General features: G+C 55.1%; 2 protein-coding genes across 2 annotated transcripts; both read right to left on the bottom strand.

Annotated features, from left to right (window-relative positions):
• Positions 1 to 1,024: 1,024 nt before the first annotated feature.
• On the bottom strand, positions 1,025 to 3,003 carry LOC147601517 (ubiquitin carboxyl-terminal hydrolase 42-like). Its single transcript, XM_086743219.1, has 6 exons — positions 2,862 to 3,003; positions 2,305 to 2,415; positions 2,127 to 2,229; positions 1,911 to 1,978; positions 1,679 to 1,749; positions 1,025 to 1,111 (listed from the first exon to the last, which is right to left on the bottom strand). Exons 1-6 carry the CDS (start codon positions 3,001 to 3,003, stop codon positions 1,025 to 1,027), a joined length of 582 nt encoding a protein of 193 aa, XP_086599345.1.
• An 8,154-nt stretch (positions 3,004 to 11,157) lies between these two features.
• On the bottom strand, positions 11,158 to 18,148 carry LOC147601516 (coiled-coil domain-containing protein 183-like). The gene is made up of 16 exons (XM_086744689.1): positions 18,128 to 18,148; positions 16,657 to 16,790; positions 15,807 to 16,105; positions 15,584 to 15,705; positions 15,347 to 15,424; positions 14,423 to 14,587; positions 14,182 to 14,286; positions 13,860 to 13,982; positions 13,352 to 13,480; positions 13,148 to 13,208; positions 12,958 to 13,058; positions 12,518 to 12,678; positions 12,019 to 12,178; positions 11,749 to 11,874; positions 11,404 to 11,500; positions 11,158 to 11,267 (listed from the first exon to the last, which is right to left on the bottom strand). The coding sequence occupies exons 1-16, from the start codon at positions 18,146 to 18,148 to the stop codon at positions 11,158 to 11,160; spliced, it is 1,992 nt and encodes a 663-aa protein (XP_086600815.1).
• Positions 18,149 to 18,409: the final 261 nt, after the last annotated feature.

Here is an 18,409-nt window from a genome sequence, read left to right as displayed (position 1 = left end):
GCACAGTTTGACGCTTGTCATTACCTGACGTAGAACAGTAAATAGGCTTGCTGCCTGAGAACTGTGTTGATGTTGTGAAGAACCACATTCTCATCGTCCATCTTGTACCACAGCCCATTGCTGGCCTGCAAAGAAGGCATTGGTATCTGCAGGTGGCTTCCCCACAAAACCCCAGGCAGAAAAACTATAGAACCAAGAGTACGTCAAAACAAATCCAATCCAGCTGGTAAGGAGACCTTCTCCCCCAAAACCTGGGCTGCCGGTAACACTAGCATGAGAGTTTGTCTTCCCCAGGACACATTTTTCCCTTGCTAGGAAGGAAGTCGCTCTTTACCTTTGTGTAGCAGAAATAGTGTCCTACATGGCAGCTGCCACCGCTATGCACCAGGACAGCATACAAGGAGTAGAGGAGTGGTTCTCCAGCTGTCTGAGATGTGTACGGCCGAAGATCCAAGTACTCGGGATACTCCACAAACTATGGAGGGACAAAGAGGGCTCACAAATGATCCTGAAATACCAGATGAAATAGCCTTCCAAGACCAGGGGCCAGAGGGGTATAAATGCATCTTTGGGGCTCATGAACACGAGAGCTTCTGAAAGAGCCTGCTGCTTTGAGAGATCTCCTGCTCCAGGAAAAGAAGGTTGCACTCCAATTGCGTACACACCTTGCTGATCTTCCTGCCGGTGAAAGCTTCAAACCTCTTCAGACACACCGTGAGAATCTTGGGCACGCGATGGATTGTAAACCTCCTGGAGGCGGCAACCATCTTGTCACACCTTGAAACCAAGCACAGAGCCAGCTGCTGAAATGCACCCTTTCTCCGCCCCAGAAGGCCAGACAAGCTCTCACATCTTCTCACACATCCTTACGTGATTTTAAGGCTATTCAGTACCATAAGGCCATACTAAAAACCGTCCGTGTCTCATTCTCGTGCATCTAACCAATGTGAAAAGATAACTTATGCTCGATGACATGGAGCACCTTCTCGTAGGCTCTAGTATTACTATGTCGTTAGTAATCATCTTACTGGCTACATTTAAAGCAGTTTTCACCATCCAGCTGCTCGGGTTTCACAAAGTCCTCCAGAGCTGCGATGAGAGACGAGGCTGCCTGGAGGAGTGAGAAAGGAGAGCCTTGAGCTGCGGTAGGTGTTTGCGCCCTCGCCCAAACACTTACTAGGAGCAGACAAGGAGAGCCAGGTAGCTGATGCTGAGGAGACCCACTGTCAACCCACAAGCAGCGTCCAGCAGGTGGCAGAAGGAGGATATGGTGATGCACATTTTCCTCCATTCCCAGGGATTCCCAGGGCTATCAAGAGCTACCTCTCTGAGGCACCGCACGGTTCGGCTACCGATGGTGTGCAGGGTCATCAATAATGAAGACAACACAACCCATCAGCCTGGGAGTCAGACTGGGTGTTGAGGGAGGGCAAAGGGAACAAGGATGAGAGTGTGTCAAGGGTGCAGCGAGGACAATGCGTGCTTGTCCAGCTTAAAGCCAGCACCTCCAGGGAGACCACTGCCATGGCCGCACCAGAAGGACACCGTCCATTCCGCTTCCCCCCCACCAGCAAGCTCTCTTGTGTTTGCAGTATACGTTTTTTAAGACAACTGCCTTGATTCTGGAAAGCTACAGGGGCCTTGGAACGTCTTGAATCACAGTTACAAACCCTCTTACTTCTATAGCCAAAGGCATATCCAGGAAGGCCTCGTACGAGTTGGAAACCGCTTTGCAGCTCAAGCACGCGACTGGAAGGCAAAACAAAACGCTCAGCGATAGAGGAGGTCGACTGACCGTGTTGGTAGGCACTCTTCATACCTGCTATGCCAGTCACATGATCAGCTGTTTGTCACAGGCAGACAGAAGGGCACAGACAATTGCAAGGAGAGCAATAGCTGTGGGAAAGTACCTCTGGATCTCAGAAAGCCCCCAAATATTTGATGAATGATGGTAGTTGATTGAGAAGAGATGTCCAAGCTGGGAACAAATGGAAAGGCAGACAGTTATCTCCTCCAAGAGTTTTGCTTTGTCTGAAAGCACTGGGTGTAAGCTTTTCCTTGATGGGAGGACATCAAGGAGTCCAAAGGGCTCATGAACACTGAAAAGGTAACTTGCTTCTGCTTACTTGCTGCTTCCAGTCAGACAATCTCTCTGCATGGCATTGACAGTACAGTGTAAGAACTCGTGGGCGTCTTCCTGCACTCCAAACCTGAAGTGTTCTCCTATTCCTAAGAAAGAAGAAGTTAGTAGTTCTGTCCTACAAGAAGGGAAGAAAACATGTCAAAGCACCTGAAATTACTTACTTGTGAGAACACTGACGAGTGCCAAAGGCCTGATGGCACTGTCTGAGGAATGCAAGACGTTGGTAACGTGCTGTTCCATTCTGCACATCACGCAGAAGCCTTGCTGGTGACCTGAACAGGGAGGGCGGAAGTAAGCTTCTCAGGTTAGCAAAATGTCCATAGCGATGGGAAACCTAACGGAGATCATGAAGTTACAAGAAGAGTCTCCGCCCCTCTCCTCCCAGGGTGCCAATGTCCCAACAAGCCCGGGACATTTTCGTGCGTAGAAAACGTTCTGCAGAGGGATGCTAAACTGACAGAAGTTTTCTGTGCAATAAGCAAGGAGAGTATAACTTGCAGGGATAGGGACCAAGACCCAGGGCTAGGAAGAGGTGGCTCTCTGAAGATGAACACACCTAGATACGACAAGTGGCTTCTAGGCTTGAGTGTCCAAAGAACACCAAGTTGGGCGATGGCCAGAGAAGTGGCTGCTTTTCTCCTCCATCAGCTTCCAGATTGTGGGACTCCTTGGGAAGTGCCCAACAGATTTACAAGGAGATGTTCATAAAAGCACTCACACAACCGGCTGTGCTCCCGAGAGAGCAGGTAGTTGGCCAGAGGGGGTGTGTACGTCAGGCACTGCAGGACGGAGTTCAGGAAGCATGTATTGCCCAGGTTCTTGAGTCCTGCTCCAGCTCTCTGTCTTTGCTGCCAGCCCATGCAAATCTTCTCCGGAGGAAAGAGGATTCTTTGTGGAGGAGCCATTCCCTCCACAACAACTGCAGGGAAATGACATTTGAAAAGAGATGAGACGATATTGTTGCACGAAAGCATATGGTCAAAGTCGAGTTCTGTACAGGAGCACGCAGGACAACCAGCTAGAACCTCCAACCCAGAAGCATGGTTGCTCTCAGGAAATGCCCCAGAATTCACGCTAGGCTGGTCAGCACATCAGCATTCAGGGATCGGGCACCAGCTACGTCTGTTGCCTTTGGGGACTCACAAAGTCCAAGCCTGCGGGTGAGGCTGTTACTCACAGGAGTCGTTTCCCATTGCAGCCATCGCTCCTCTCAGGAACAGAGGGGAAAGCTCTGGAGGACAAAGGACATGCTGCAGAAAGAGAAGATCAGCGCCAGTCCCGTCACCTGGTTGCAAAGAAATGATTGCACCTCAGGAAAATGATTTAAAACAGCAACCCACAGAACAGCAACCACCATCAAAAGTGTTTCAGTGGTACTTGGAACTGCAGCAGAGCTACAGGCTGACAGCCCTACTGTCCCTGTCATGGGAATCCAGTTGACAGCAGTGATGAAGGCCCTTTTGAAAGACTGTACTGCGTGTCACCTTCTCTGACGAGGACCTGCTGCTTGCCTGTTGCCAGGGTTAGCAGCAGAGCCCTCTGGTTCTCCAGCCCACACTTTCCCACCTTGTACGCAGGAGGGGCTGGCTTTCGGCCATTACTTTAACAGCTGCCTTTGCTGTGCTCCTTTTCTCTCTCCCTGCCTACCGCTTCACTCAGGATGGGCCTCTTGTCATCAGCCCAATGCCTCAGACTACACTGTCCCCTCCCCCACTTCACTATCCTTGGATACGGTAAAGAAATAACAATTAGCAAACTGGAACTCTCCCCATATGCTTATCTGGCCAGCCTATAAGGGTGTACTAGCTCAGCCTGCACCTTGGAAGGTCTAGACCAACCTATGCTTTTCTCCCCTATCTGTCCTGAAAGTCAAATGATAATCGCCTTTGGAAGAGGATGGAAGTTGAGGAGAAGCGGACAGTAAACGATAAGCGGTTGGAAAAGACTAGCCACACAAGTAGCAAAGGAAGGAGCCGAGCTATCCCGAAGGCCAGCTCAGTCCAACTAGCTTTTGCTGGCCTGCTTTCCGGGATACCAAGGTGTGGCCAGGCAAGCTCACAAGCACCAGGCGGGTTCCGCATCACTGCCTCTTTGTGACACGGGGCCATACGGAGGCGCATGGGGACATACAGTGGCCACGCAGCTACCACAGCCCGGGCACCTCACGTAGTCAGCACAGTCTCCAAAAAGTTGATGGCAGCCCATGCAAATCTTCTACGGTTGGTCGTAGTGCATGGTTTTGGGTTCTCCGTTTTTAAGAGTTGAGATACCATAAAAGTGTGTTCCTCTGCATGCTTCGATACAGTCAAAGGCATTAGCAAATTTGCCTGTCTTTTTGGTAGCCTTTCCATTGTAGTGCTGGGGATTTTTTTTTGTTTCTTAAAGTAAAATCACATGGGGCATGTCTTAGGTCTCTCTTTTTTAAATAATAAATCAAAACTTATAAAAGTTAAAGTTTTATAATTTACTGCTTAAACTGTATCTTACAGTTGCAGCATACAATTTATTAGGCATTTAGATGTTTGTTCTAAGTGTTTAAAAAGCGAAGCAACAGAATTTATTCAAGCACTGTCAGCAAGACTCCCTTGCAGGAGGTGGCTGGAACACCAGAGTTACCCACCTCTATCTGTCCCTTTGCTCACTCTATCCACACTGGCAGTAAGGGTCCTGCAGTTCATCTCACCCAGAGTCATCTTGTCATCGGTAGGCATCACCTCAGGCTTGAGGGGACGGCACAGCCATGATCTTGAGGTTTACTCGGTGCCCCACCATTTTCCCTCACTGCTTCCGTGAGCACTGAGCTGCATAGGTCAGGAGATGTACCTCTCCACCAGTCCCCCTGTACGGCAATCCCCAGTTCAGGCTCAGAAATGCACGTGCCCTTTTCTTGGAGACTTGCACACTAAGCAAGCCATTTGGTCCAGTAGCCAGAGCAGCAACGTGACCTGGGGGACTGTCCATCTTCCTGGTAGTCCAAAAGCCAGTTACAGTCAAGCACATGCTCAGGAAGCACTTGGACCACCACAGTTCCAGCCGTATCAACCAACAAGTAAAGCTGGCCAGATGACAGCTGACAGCTAGGGTGTTGCTCTCAGGTATTTGTTCCTGCAAACTCACCAAGAGCCACTGGGAGCCACAAGAAGAGGCCTTTCAAGACCATCATCATCTGTAAGGGCATCTTTTGCCTGGAAAAGAGGGAGGGAGTCCTGTGGCTGCCAAAAAAAAACCAAAACACCACCCCAATAATAATGACTGAGGACCCTGAGGCTGGGGACACAGGATTCGGGGAATACACCTGGCATTCTGTGAATGACAATTTAGGGCTGTGTGCTCCCCAGCCCACTTAAGCCATAAACACCAGTGGGGATTGTGATGGCTGCATGCTGCTGAAGCTGGAGACCGGGACGGATGGGAACATGGTATCCAAGGTCTCTGTGGAAAAGTGGCCCAGATATCTTGCTGACATGCAACTATAGCTGCAAGTCAATCATACTTTATCAATCAGGGGCATCCGAGGAATCATTGAGCTCTTTTCTAGCAGAGTGAGCTGCACGCCAACAGTAGGGATGCCTCTCAAGGTTACTCCTCGGAGTTGAGCGATTTCTTGCCACAACAGGATTAACAGGATGCCTAACATTGAAAGGTTTGCTAAGATGATAAAGACTACATTGTGCATATGTAGTCTTTTAGACATTAACAGTTGATAAAGTCTGGGACTAGGAGTTTCGAAAGTAAGGGGCCCTTTCTGAAACGCACCGCTAAACGGCAAGATCTCCCTGACAATTTTGTCTGACCTTGTCCTGTATGCAGTAAATAATGCAGTGTACCTTGCCATTGAATCTTGTTAAACGACTGTATCATTTAACATTACACTTCATTAACCCACTCTTTTTACAATTTATTGTGGATTTGACTTCTCTCTTACAACTGATGTGCCTCATGCCATCAGTTTTCCCCAAAGCAGAAGTTCTTTTACCCGCTATGCAAGAGCCAATCAACATACTGAGTTGAGATACTCATTTCTTTTCAATCTGTAGTGGCAGTGGCGAGTGCTAGGTATCTAACACAGCCAGCACGCCTCTTAGAAGTACAAGGGGCATTTTCTACAAAGTAATAACCACAATAAAATAATTGATTGGTTACCTATACTTTTTTGTACCGCTCATGTGTTTTAAACATTTAGGGACTCCCTCTTCATTAGAATGCTTCTTATCTATAAGCCAGTGTAATTTTTAGCATTAAAATCAACAAAGAATTAATCTTAGTTAAGTGTAGGCTTGTGTCATAGTTCAGGCCTGATCCGGACCAGACTGCTCAGTGTCTCTCTCACTGCCCCCACACTCCAAGAGACTAGAGGGAGATAATGTAAGAAAAACGGCTCGAGGTTTGAGATAAGGACAGGGAGAAATCCTTAAAGTTAACATTACAGGCAAAGAGACTCAACTTGGGGAAAACTTAATTTATTACTACAAACAGCAGGATAATGAGACAGAGAACAAGATAACCTTCCCCCACTCCTCCCTCTTCCCAAGCCTAACATTATCTCTACCACCTTCCCCCCCCGGGCAGCGCAGGGGGGAAGAGGGAATGGGGGTTGCGGTCATAGAATCATAGAATCATAGAATGGTTAGGGTTGGAAGGGACCTTCAAAGGTCATCTAGTCCAACCCCCCTGCAAAGGAGCAGGGACATCCCTGACTAGATCAGGTTGCTCAGAGCCTCATCCAGCCTGGCCTTGAACGTTTCCAGGGATGGGGCCTCCACCACCTTTCTGGGCAACCCGTTCCAGTGTTCTATAACTCGCATCGTAAAAAATTTTTTCCTAATTTCTAATCTAAATCTACCCCCCTCTATTTTAAAACCATTACCACTCGTCCTATCGCAACAGGCCCTACTAAACAGCCTTTCCCCATCTTTCTTGTAGGCCCCCTTGAGGTACTGGAAGACCGCGATCAGGTCTCCCCGGAGCCTCCTCTTCTGCAGGCTGAACAGCCCCAACTCTCTCAGCCTGTCCTCATAAGAGAGGTGCTCCAGCCCTTTTATCATCTTCGTGGCCTTCCTCTGGACCTTCCCCAACTGGTCCATGTCCTTCTTGTGTTGGGGGCTCCAGAACTGGACACAGTACTCCAGGTGGGGTCTCACCAGGGCAGAGTAGAGGGGGAGAATCACCTCCCTCGACCTGCTGGCCACGCTCCTCTTGATGCAGCCCATGATGCTGTTGGCCTTTTGGGCCGCAAGGGCGCATTGCCTGCTCATGTTAAGCTTCTCATCCACCAGCACTCCCAAGTCCGTCTCCTCAGGGCTGCTCTCCATCCATTCCCCGCCCAGCCTGTGTTTGTGCCTGGGATTGCCGTGACCCAGGTGCAGGACCTTGCACTTGGCCTGGTTGAACTTCATGAGGTTGGCACGGGCCCACCTCTCCAGCCTGTCAAGGTCCCTCTGGGTGGCATCCCTCCCTTCCAGCGTGTCGACAGCACCACACAACTTGGTGTCGTCGGCGAACTTGTTGAGGGTGCACTCTATCCCACTGTCCATGTCGCCAACAAAGATGTTGAACAGGGCCGGGCCCAGCATGGACCCCTGAGGGACGCCACTCGTGACCGGTCTCCACATGGACATTGAGCCGTTGACCACCACTCTCTGAGTGTGGCCATCCAGCCAACTCCTTACCCACCGAGTGGTCCGTCCATCAGACCCATGTCTCTCTAGTTGAGAGAGAAGGATGTTGTGTAGGACAGTGTCAAAAGCTTTGCACGAGTCCAGGTAGATGATGTCAGTTGCTCGTCCCTTGTCCACCGATGCCGTCACCCCGTCATAGAAGGCCACCAAATTGGTCAGGCACGATCTGCCCTTGGTGAAGCCATGTTGGCTGTCACCAACCACCTCCTGGCTCTCCATGTGCCTTAGCATGGTTTCCAGGAGAATCTGCTCCATGACCTTGCCAGGCACAGAGGTGAGGCTGACTGGCCCGTAGTTACCTGGGTCTTCCTTATTCCCCTTTTTAAAAATTGGGGTTATGTTCCCTCTCTTCCAGTCATCGGGGACCTCACCAGACCGCCACGACTTCTCAAATATGATAGCCAGTGGCTTGGCAACTTCATCCGCCAGTTCCCTCAGGACCCGCGGATGGATCTCATCAGGTCCCATGGACTTGTGCACCTTTAGGTTCCTCAGATGATCCCGAACCTGCTCTTCGAGTACAATGGGCGGTTCTTCATCCTCGCAGTCCCTGCTTGCACCTTCTACAGCTTGGGCGGTGGGACAGGAACTCTTGTTGGTGAAGACTGAGGCAAAAAAGTCATTGAGAACCTCAGCCTTCTCCATGTCCTGGGTAACCAGGACACCAGTTCCCTTCTGGAGGGGGCCTACATTTTCCCTGGACTTTCTTTTGTCCCCTATGTACCTATAAAAGCTCTTCTTGTTGCATTTTATACCCCTGGCCAGATTCAGTTCTGCCAGGGCATTGGCCTTCCTTACCTTATCCCTGGCCACTCGCACAGCCTCTTTGTAGTCCTCCCAGGCTACCTGTCCCCGCTTCCACCCTCTATAGGCTTCCTTTTTTACTTTCAGTTGGTCCAGGAGCTCCTTGCTCATCCACGGCCGGCCTCCTGGCCTTTTTGCCCGACTTGTTTTTCATCGGGATGCACCTCTGCTGAGCTTGGAGGAGGTGCTCCTTGAATATAGACCAACTTTCCTGGGCCCCTCTTCCCTCCAGGGCCACCTCCCATGGCACTTGGCCCATCAGGTCCCTGAAGAGGCCGAAGTCCGCCTTCCTGAAGTCTAGGGCAGAGAGCTTGCCGTGTATTTTCCTTGCTGCCCCGTGGATCTTGAACTCCACCATGTCATGGTGGCTGCAGCCAAGGCTGTCCTTTACTTTAACATCCCCCACCAGCCCCTCCCTGTTGGTGAGCACCCTCCCTGTTGGTGAGCACCCTCCCTGTTGGTGAGCGCAAGGTCGAGCATGGCACACCTCCTTGTCGGCTCCTCTATCGCCTGCAGGAGGAAGTTGTCATCCACGCATTCCAGGAACCTCCTGGACTGCCTGTGCCCTGCCGTGTTGTCTCTCCAACAGATGTCAGGGTGGTTGAAGTCCCCCATGAGGACCAGGGCCTGTGACCGTGAGGCTGCTCCTATCTGCCTATAGAGCACTTTATATGCTCTGTCCTCCTGGCCAGGCGGCCTGTAACAGACCCCCACCGTAATGTCCCCTGTCCATCCCCATCATCTAATCTTGACCCATAAGCTCTCTGTCAGCTCCTCCTCCATCGCCAGGCGGAGCTCCACACACTCCACACACTCAGCCAGTTGCTGACGGACCCCACCCTGGTGTGGGGTCCTCCACGGGCTCCAGGTGGATCTCTGCTCCTCCGTGGAACTCCATGGGCTGCAGGGGGACAACCTGCTCCACCATGCTCATCACCACCGGCTGCAGGGGAATCTTGGCCAGGATGGGCCATGCAGGAGAACCCCGTGTGGGTCCCCAAAGACCACAGCAGTCATCCGTGTGCTGCTCTCCCGACAGGCGTGATTGGTGGGGCCAATGACTTGACTCTTGCATCCTTTCCTGCAGGCCCCTAAGCCTGACTGGTGGGGTTTTTGGTCTCACCCTCCCGCCTCCCCACGTGCGAGAGCCGGGCCCTCGGCCCCGCTGCCTCTAACAGCACGCGGGACCTGTTGGTACCTTCTGAGCAATGCCAAGGGCATGGGCATCCTCCTCCAAAACCTCACGCAGGCCGGGGAGCAGCCCTCTGCTCCGACTGAGCTTTTCCTCACGTGACTGCATGAGAAACCTCCTCCCTTGCTCTGCAGGACGTTAAGGTGGTGTTGGTACCATGCAGGACGATGGGCGCACCAAGAGCCCCCACTCGCCCCGGGCTACGCCCGCCAAACCGAAGGGGCAGCACCTTGCAAGGCCAAGATGGCGCGCAGCTCCTGGACACGCTGGCTGCGTTTTGCCAACCGCCTCCCACTGATGTTGGAGCCCCCAGCATCACAAGAACACGGACCTGTTGGCACGAGTCCAGAGGAGCCACAGAGATGATCAGAGGGCTGGAGCACCTCTCCTGTGAGGCCAGGCTGAGAGAGCTGGGGCTGTTCAGCCTGGAGAAGAGGAGGCTCGGCAGAGACCTTCTGGTGGCCTTCCAGTGCCTAAAGGGGGCTTCTAAGAAAGATGGGCAGAAACTTTTTACCAGGGCCTGTTGTGACAGGACAAGGGGTAATGGTTTTAAGCTAGAAGGAAGTTTGATTTAGACTGGATATAAGGAAGACGTTTTTTACAACGAGGGTGGTGAAACGCTGGCCCAGGTTGCCCAGAGAGGTGGTGGATCCCCCCCATCCCTGGAAACATTCAAGGCCAGGCTGGACAGCGCTCTGAGCAACCTGATCTGGTTGAAGGTGTTGCACGAGATGACCTTTAAAGGTCCCTTCCAACCCAAACTATTCTAGGATTCAGTGACGCTATGACAGGTCAGGCAGCCCCAGTCTAAGGGCTTCATCTCAGATTTCCCTCTCCGTTCCAAGGCAGGCTCTGCCCTTCCCCTCCCATGCACGGACACCACAACACCCACCCTCGGGTCCGATACCCGTCCAGGTCTTGGCCACTGCCCCATGTTGCCCCATAGCTGCCTCAAACACACGCCAGCCCATGGGTGTCCCAGAGCTGCCTGGGGGGCAGACGTCGCAGGAAGGTGCTGGCCCCACAGGACGAAGGGGGAGAAAGCCAGCTCGCCCTCAGCTTTGCGCTGGCCGGCAAAGCAGTCCCCACCCCAGCCCATCCCCACCTCTGCGGGGAGAGCAGCTGGGCAACGGACAGGAGGATGGGGCTGCCTCCAAACCCAGCTCAGCACCCCTCAGGCTCTGACCCCCATGCGTCCCGGGAGACAGAACTGACCTAGGCCCCCTGTGCCAGTTTTACCGCAGGCTTGGGAGGAATGAAAAAGATCTGCTCTATTAAACGTGCCAGGAAAAGGGTATAACTGGTGGTCTCGGGCATCCAAGGCTCTCATGACGCAACCGCTACTTCTTCCTGCTTTTCTTCTTGCTTTCGATCACGTGCAGCCCCTGCTTCTTGATGTCTTCCCGCGTGAGGACAAGGTCATGGTCCTTGTCACCGAAATCAAAGGGGTCTGGAGGAGAGAGCGGAGAGGAGCGGTTGGGGTCTGCTGGGACAGTGGGAGATAGACAGGCAAAGACACTCAGAAATCCCAGCGTGCAGGGGCTGCGACAGTCGCTGGGGGACGTGTCCCTGCTGTGCTCTCCTACCTTGGACGCTACTGCCTATGTCCTTCAAGCAAACCTTCAGGTTCTGTGCATCGTTTGCGGTTGCTTGCTCCAGAATGTTTCTGACCTTCACAAAAGTCTGTGAAAGACATCCTGGGGTAATTGCTGACGGGGAGGTGAGTTACAACCCAAGGGGCACCCCACCTCCATGCCCCTCTGCGGGGGATGCCCCACAGTGCCCAGGGCCACCTGGGGCTGAGCTGCTCCATGGCTCTTCCCTGGGGCCACCTCCATCCTCCCAGCTGGGAGGACGGCTTGGGATGGGCCATGCGGGAGAACCCCGTGTGGGTCCCCAAAGACCACAGCAAGGACTGAGTCCCGGCGCACCTCGTTCTCCTCGTCAGGGCTTTGCCTGTGTGTGGGCAGGTCGGCCACTCGCTGCACCAGGTACTGCAGCTTCTGCTCACAGTGCTGGAGCTTCTCCTCCACCCTCCTGGCCTTGACAGAATCATCCTGGAGTCAGAGAGAGAACAACAACCTTGGTGGGGAAAATGAACCACTTGGGGTGAGGGTGGCTGCCCCAAGTGTCACCGCGCTGTGCTGTTGCACCACCGAGCACCGGCCGGGGTCGTGCTCACCCCAGGGCCACGTGGGTACCTGGCCGGGCATGGTGATGCCATGCAGACGGACAAAGAGGTTGTCAATGCCGTTTTCAAACTCCAGCAGGAGCTCCCGATTCCTCAGCATCTGGGCTCGCATTCGCTCCAGCCGGGCCTCTTCCCGCTGCAGCTTCATCCTCAGCTCCTCCTCCAGTATCCTGGAGCCAACCACATTCACATCCATACAACTGCACAGGTGTGCAGAGACACCCTAAACCTGCTGCAAAAGCTGCTCAGGTTGTCCCCGCTCCAACTGCAGAGCAGAGATGCTGCTGGCAACCCAACTTCCCACGCCAGGCAAGGAGCAAGGGTCCTGCTGCCGCAGCAGCAGCTTTGGCTGCTCTGCCAGGACCAGAGTTGGGGGAGCACCCTGCTCAGAAAACCTCCCGGTGTAGGAGCGGTGAGCGGCTGCAGTGGGACGGAGGAATGAGTGATGCACACGTCCCTCCCCAAAGGCGACGACCCCGTCAGCACGACTGGGCCGAGGCCAGCAGTACCTGGTTGTGCCGGGGGGCTGGCCAAACTTCAGCTCCGCCTGCTTGAGCTCCAGCTCTTTCAGCGTCTGCTCCAGCGCCTGCTTCTTCTCCTTGCACTCCTTCAGGTAGGCCTCCATGTCCACCGAGGACTTCTGCTGTTCCAGGAGCCTGATGGGGATGTCCTAGCCAGGGGAAAGCATGAGGACTCAGCCCAGGGTGCTCCTGCAGGGTGCAGGATCTGAGCTATGGCCTCGGAGCGGTTTCTGCTCCATGGACAACTTCAGCCTCGTGGCGTGGAGAAAGGCAGCTCCATCTCTGCCTGCACAAGAGGGGCTTTGGGGGGCTCCAGGGACAGAGCAGAGCAGATAACCCTGCAATGAAACAAGGAGAGCAGAGAGGTCTTGGCTCCCCGGGGCTCGAGCAGCGCTGGGTTCTCTAGCAGAGACAGGTTTTTACGTTACCCAGAGGCAGGAGCACTGCGCCGCAGCCTTGGCCTTCTCCATCTTCTCGGTCACCCAGGCCTCGTGCCCCAGCCGGGACTTGGTGGCCTCCAGTGTGGCACCTGTGGTGGGAGGAAAGCGGCACAGAAGGATGCCGGCAGCTGCGCCCTCGTCCCGCTCCCCCACCCCCCGCACCCCACCAGGCACTCACCCACCAGTGGGTCATCTGGGTTCAGGGTTGAGTTGTCCACGGTGAACTCGTCAGTGCCGTGCTGCAAGGATGTTCATTGTCACCCCCCCGAGCTGCTAGCACCCTGGGGGAGCTGGCCCTGCAGCCCCCACACCCACGGGGGGCTTGGCACTGATGCCTGCCATCTGCCCGCAGCCCTGCCTGCACCGGCTGCCCCCAGCTCACCGCTCTCTGGTGCCTTTTCATTGCTTCCTTCAGCCAGAGCCTCTTGGTGTGCTCCTTCAGGGTGGCCAGGGAGCGATACCTGTGGTCTCTCTCTGCGAGAAACCGGGTTTTCATCTCGGCCATGTCCTCCTGGAGCACATCAGGGAAGGGAGAAGTGGCTGCCAAGCTGGCATGGACCTGCCAAGCTTCTGGGATGGCCAGCGTCCAAAATGACCCCCCGTGTAAATGGGCTGGGTAGGAAACTGGGGTGGAAGGAGGGCGGGGAGGGCTGAAGGATGGAGCATGCTGCCTTCACCACGCCTGGTGCTTCAGGCTGGCTGACCCCAGGGCGGCCCGGCCCAAGAGCAAGACATGGGAGGAGCTATGGAGGCACCTGGCTGCTGCGGGCACGCCCAGCTCAGTCTCTTTTGCTCTTTATTGCAGGAAGACTCACCAGCCCGGGCGCGTGCTGCTGTCTGTGGGTTCTGGAGGGTGGGAGAGGGCCCCAAGATGCCCTGCCCCATCTCACCTTGGTTACATCAGCAGCTTTGAGAGCATCCAAGGCTATGAGCTCCATGTCTTCCAACTCCCCGTGGCACAGCTCAGCCATCCCGCACAGGAGGTCCAGCTGCGGAGGCAGGTGGGCCAGCTCCTGGGACAGGGGACACAGGGAGCCACAGCATGTCACCTCACGGAGCCCTGGGGGTCCCTGGCGCTGTGACAGGGGATGGAGGGGTGCAGGAGGACCTCACCAAGCCAGGAGGACATCCCACCAGCGCAGCCCCTGGGGCACCTCATTGCCTTTGCAAGGGGGAGTGGGAGGGCCGATGGCCCAGGGAAGGGGAGCTCACCTTTCTCAGGACATCCCGCACTGCCAAGTACAGGGCGGTCACCGTCTGTCCCGTGTGAACTGCGGTGAACATTTTCTCAATGTTGTTCTCCAGCTGGCAAATTGCCTGGGGCAGAGACGGGTGGGGGGACACGGGATGACTCCATGTGCTGAGCCCAGTGCCCACCCGGGGAACGGAGGGGTTGGGTTCGAGCCCCCCGCCGGGTGCTGCCACCCTGGGAAGGGGTCCTGGCTACCTGCACCTGCGCCTGGTGCCGCTTCTCATCCTTGGCGGCAGCCTGCAGCTGCCGCTGCCACCTCTGCTGCAGCTCGTCCAGCACTTGGCTGCGCTGCCTCATCTGGTACAGCAGCATGTTGCACACGTTTGCTCGGTCATAGATTTCGGCCCGGACCTTCTCCTGGCCCACCTGGATGGGCGCACGAGAGTCCGCCAGGCTGGAGACAGGGCTCACTGGACACCCGAGGGAGAAGAGGGTCCTGCCTGGAAAACTCCTCCCAAGGTAGAGCCGGGGACGCTGGGATGTTGGTCCGGGACATTGTCACTCCCTTGGCAGGACGGGATCTGGGAGCGGTTTGCTCTGGGGGGCTGACTGGGATAAGGGAGAGGTGGGCATCTGCTGACGGCAGCGGCGGGTCGGGCTTAGGGACTCCGTGTAACGCAGACCGGGGGCTGGGCGTCAAGAAAATCAACCAGTGCCCTAGATGCAGAAGCTGGCAGAGAGCGGTGGCGCCACTCTGTCCCTGCAAGAGGCCCCTGGGCAAAGGCAGCTCCGCGGGGCCGGCGCCTCTATTTCCATGGCCTTATGACCAGGTGATACCCTTGGGACAGGCAGCCGAGGGCAGAGACGGCATCTCTCTCCCAGGGGTGCAGCTGGAGCCCGCAGGAATTCGAGCAGCCCTGGGGACACACAGAGTGGGAAGGCGAGGAGCTCTGCTGGAGCAAAGCATCCGCTGAGGGGGCTAAAGGAGGACACGTGTGGATAGCTCCCACGGTGAAAAGGGACCTATGGCAACAGACGTGAACACCCTGTGTCGCACCACACTAGCCCTGTGGGGCTGTCCTTGTGCCAGGACCACGTCCCTCCGCTGTGCACCCTGTTCTTCCCAGCGCTCCCGGAGCCCCGACCCTCTGCGAGCAGCCCACGCCCACCGGACCCTGCTGTTACCTCCACTGTCTTCCTGGCCAAAGCAACGTCCAAGTGCTTCTGCGCTCCGCAAGCCTCGGAGATGGTGAGCTTGTTGCGCTGTGGGCAGGAGAGGGGCAGAGAATATCACCGCCAGCCTGGGGATGGTCACGTCCTCTTGCTGCCCTGCAAAGTCTGCTCCCGGAGAGGACCGGCGCAGGAGCTGGCTCTGCAGGACCAGCACCAGGCAGGGACACAGCACACGGGACCTGTCGGTACCTTCTGGGCAATGCCCAGGGCATGGGCGTCCTCCTCCAAAACCTCACGCAGGCCGGGGAGCAGCTCTCTGTTCTGACTGAGCTTTTCCTCACGTGACTGCGTGAGAAACTTCCTCCCTTGCTCTGCAGGACATTAAGGTGGTGTTGGTACCATGCAGGACGATGGGCGCACCAAGAGCCCCCACTCACCCTGGGCTACGCCCGCCAAACCGAAGGGGCAGCACCTTGCAAGGCCAAGATGGCGCGCAGCTCCTGGACACGCTGGCTGGGCTTTGCTTTCCGGCCCTGCCCGGCACCGGCACTCCTCTCTTCGCCCTCCGACCTGGCTACCTGCGCGGCAGCCATTGCGGCTCCACTGCCCCGTGGAGACGTCGCCATCGGGCTGTCACCACGGACGGAGCTGAGCTCCCGGTGGCCGTGGAACCGTTGCTGTGGCACCTCCAACTGCCTCACGCCGCACACCTTCTGCTCAGCCGTCGCCTCCCACTTGGCCATTGACACCCACAGCCCTTCCTCTCTGCTTCTGCAGGCAACAGGTTCATTCAGAAGCAGCCACTGAGCTCTCTGAGGTAACAAAGGCAGAGTGGGCAGCGTGGACCCCAGTTCTGTTTCCCGTCACCGTGGCTACGGCAGTCGCACCTGCCCAGACGAGCGAGCCCTCCAAGCCCCACCAGGGCGAGGGCAATTTCAGGGACAATATGTGTACACACACCCCCAAACACACTACCAGCGCTCACCTCCCATCTGCCAGCTTATTTCAAATGCCAAGAGGAGTCTATTGCTACCTAGATATGTAGCTTTGGAAACTGGACTTCCTTAGCGTCATAGTTGAGCCCTGTTCGGGACCAAGCTACGCAGTCTCTCTCTCACTCCCCCCACCCTCCGAGGGAATAGGGAGAGATAATATAAGAGAAAAGGCTTGAGGTTTGAGATAAGGTCAGGGAGAGATCCTTAAAGTCACAGTTATGGGCAAAACAGACTCAACGCGGGGAAAAATATTAAAACCAAAGCAGGAGAATGAGACAGAGAACAAACTTCCTCCCCACCCCTCCCTCTTCCCGGGCTTAACTTTACCTCCTTCCTCCCCCCGAGCGGCACAGGGGAGAACAGGGAATGGGGGTGATGGTCAGTTCATCCCCTGTCGCTTCACACCGCTCCAACTGGTCCACGTCCTTCCGATGCTGGGGGCTGCAGAGCTGGATGCAGTACTGCAGGGGGGGTCTCACCAGAGCAGAGTAGAGGGGCAGAATCCCCTCCCTCGACCTGCTGGCCACGCTGCTGGGGATGCAGCCCAGGAAACAACCAGTTAAGAAAATATTGAAACTAGTTGGTTGCTTTTGTGAATGAATGCATATAGAAACACAGGCATGGCTGGTTGTTCTGAATGACAGGCGCTTGAAGGTTCAAGTAATTCACAGTCACTCCCTTAGACCCTGCGTGTGTCTGGACTAGTGTGTCGTGAAAACCTTTGAATTTGGAGGGGACCTGAACTGATTCCTTTCCATGGCCATTCTTCACTCATTAGAAGACCCCCACAAACCCAACAGTTGGTAACCTCCAATTCTCCCGCTATACTTTCAGCAAGATCCACAAACAGGTTCTTCCCGATAAAGGGAAGCCCTAACGGCTAACTACAGTGTTTTCCATTAAAATATTTAGAGGAGCCATCTATAAAAAGTCTTTTCCCTTCAAACACTAGGGCTTCGTGTAAATCTTCTCGGACTTTAGTCTGGTATTCAATAATATCCAAACAGGTGCAGGAGCGGTGAGCGGCTGCAGTGGGACGGAGGAAGGGGTGATGCACACATCCCTCCCCAAAGGTGACGACCCCGTCAGCACGACTGGGCCGAGGCGTGTGCAGAGACACCCTAAACCTGATCTGGTTGCAGGTGTCCCTGCTCCTTGCAGGGGCGGGGGGCGTTGCACGAGATGACCTTTAAAGGTCCCTTCCAACCCAAACTATTCTAGGGTTCTCTGATTCTAATTTGGGTGAAGGTGAGCCAGCTGTAGAAAGGTACAGGGCCAGTGCTATCACCCATTCAGAACTCCCACCCTGGGGAACACCCAGGACCTCCACTCAAGGGACTGTCACAGGCCCCCCCACTCTGGACATCTACACCCTAGGGCACCCCCAACCTGGCCCACCCTAGGGCCTGGGCCCCCAGGGAACCCTTCTGGGCTGAACAAAGGCTGAGCCCTTACGGCTTATCACAGGGATGTGGATCCACAATGATCCCCAGTCTAAAGCTGCTGCCTCCCCACCAGCTCCAACGTGCGTCCCTCCCTGTGGTGAGTGCCTATCCCTCTATCTTGCCACACCCTGTCCCCTACTACATCTAACATCCCCCTGGGACCACCAAGTCTCTTCCTCCCTGGGTACCAGCCAGTGCCTGCATCTTCCAGCGTGTGACCCGCTATCCCATGGACTGCCAGTTTTTCTTGGACTGCCCAGGTATGGGCATCCAAGCTGGGCTCAGCACCCCCCCAGCCCTTACGCTGCACTGCGACGCACCCTTTGCGACACCCCCCACCACCTGCCCATTACCTGGATGTTTGCTAAGGACATGAGTTGCACATGCATGTGCAAAAGTGTATGTAGATATTCATGAGAGGATTGGGCATGGGTCCCACCGCCTGCACGCACACAGTTGTGCACTTGGCATGAGGACTGTCAAGAGATGCAGGTATTGCTTCTACAGTAGGTGTGTGTGCTATAAGTAGCATGTGTATAAGCATGCACAGGATGCATGCAAATGCTCATGCATGTGAAGGGTGCACACAAGCAAGAGGCAGGTCGCTTGTGTGTTTGCAGATCCATGTCCACTTG

Source organism: Chlamydotis macqueenii, chromosome 3 (genome assembly GCF_036417535.1).
Source record: "Chlamydotis macqueenii isolate bChlMac1 chromosome 3, bChlMac1.mat, whole genome shotgun sequence".
NCBI lineage: Eukaryota > Metazoa > Chordata > Aves > Otidiformes > Otididae > Chlamydotis > Chlamydotis macqueenii.
This window is presented reverse-complemented; position numbering and strand designations above follow the sequence as displayed.

What these genes read in the sequence shown, in the direction of transcription:
- LOC147601517 (XM_086743219.1), bottom strand. Translation starts at nt 3,003, where the DNA reads ATGGGCTGGCAGCAAAGACAGAGAGCTGGAGCAGGACTCAAGAACCTG. An exon ending in TCGGGAGCACAGCCGGTTGT is followed by an intron (nt 2,416 to 2,861) that starts GTGAGTGCTTTT and finishes CTCCCTGTTCAG; the next exon opens with GTCACCAGCAAGGCTTCTGC. An exon ending in GGGCTTTCTGAGATCCAGAG is followed by an intron (nt 1,750 to 1,910) that starts GTACTTTCCCAC and finishes TTTGCCTTCCAG; the next exon opens with TCGCGTGCTTGAGCTGCAAA.
- LOC147601516 (XM_086744689.1), bottom strand. Translation starts at nt 18,148, where the DNA reads ATGTCCTTAGCAAACATCCAG. An exon ending in TGTCCTTAGCAAACATCCAG is followed by an intron (nt 16,791 to 18,127) that starts GTAATGGGCAGG and finishes CCCCCCCTGCAG; the next exon opens with TACTGCATCCAGCTCTGCAG. An exon ending in TGGCCAGGAAGACAGTGGAG is followed by an intron (nt 14,588 to 15,346) that starts GTAACAGCAGGG and finishes GCGCCCATCCAG; the next exon opens with GTGGGCCAGGAGAAGGTCCG.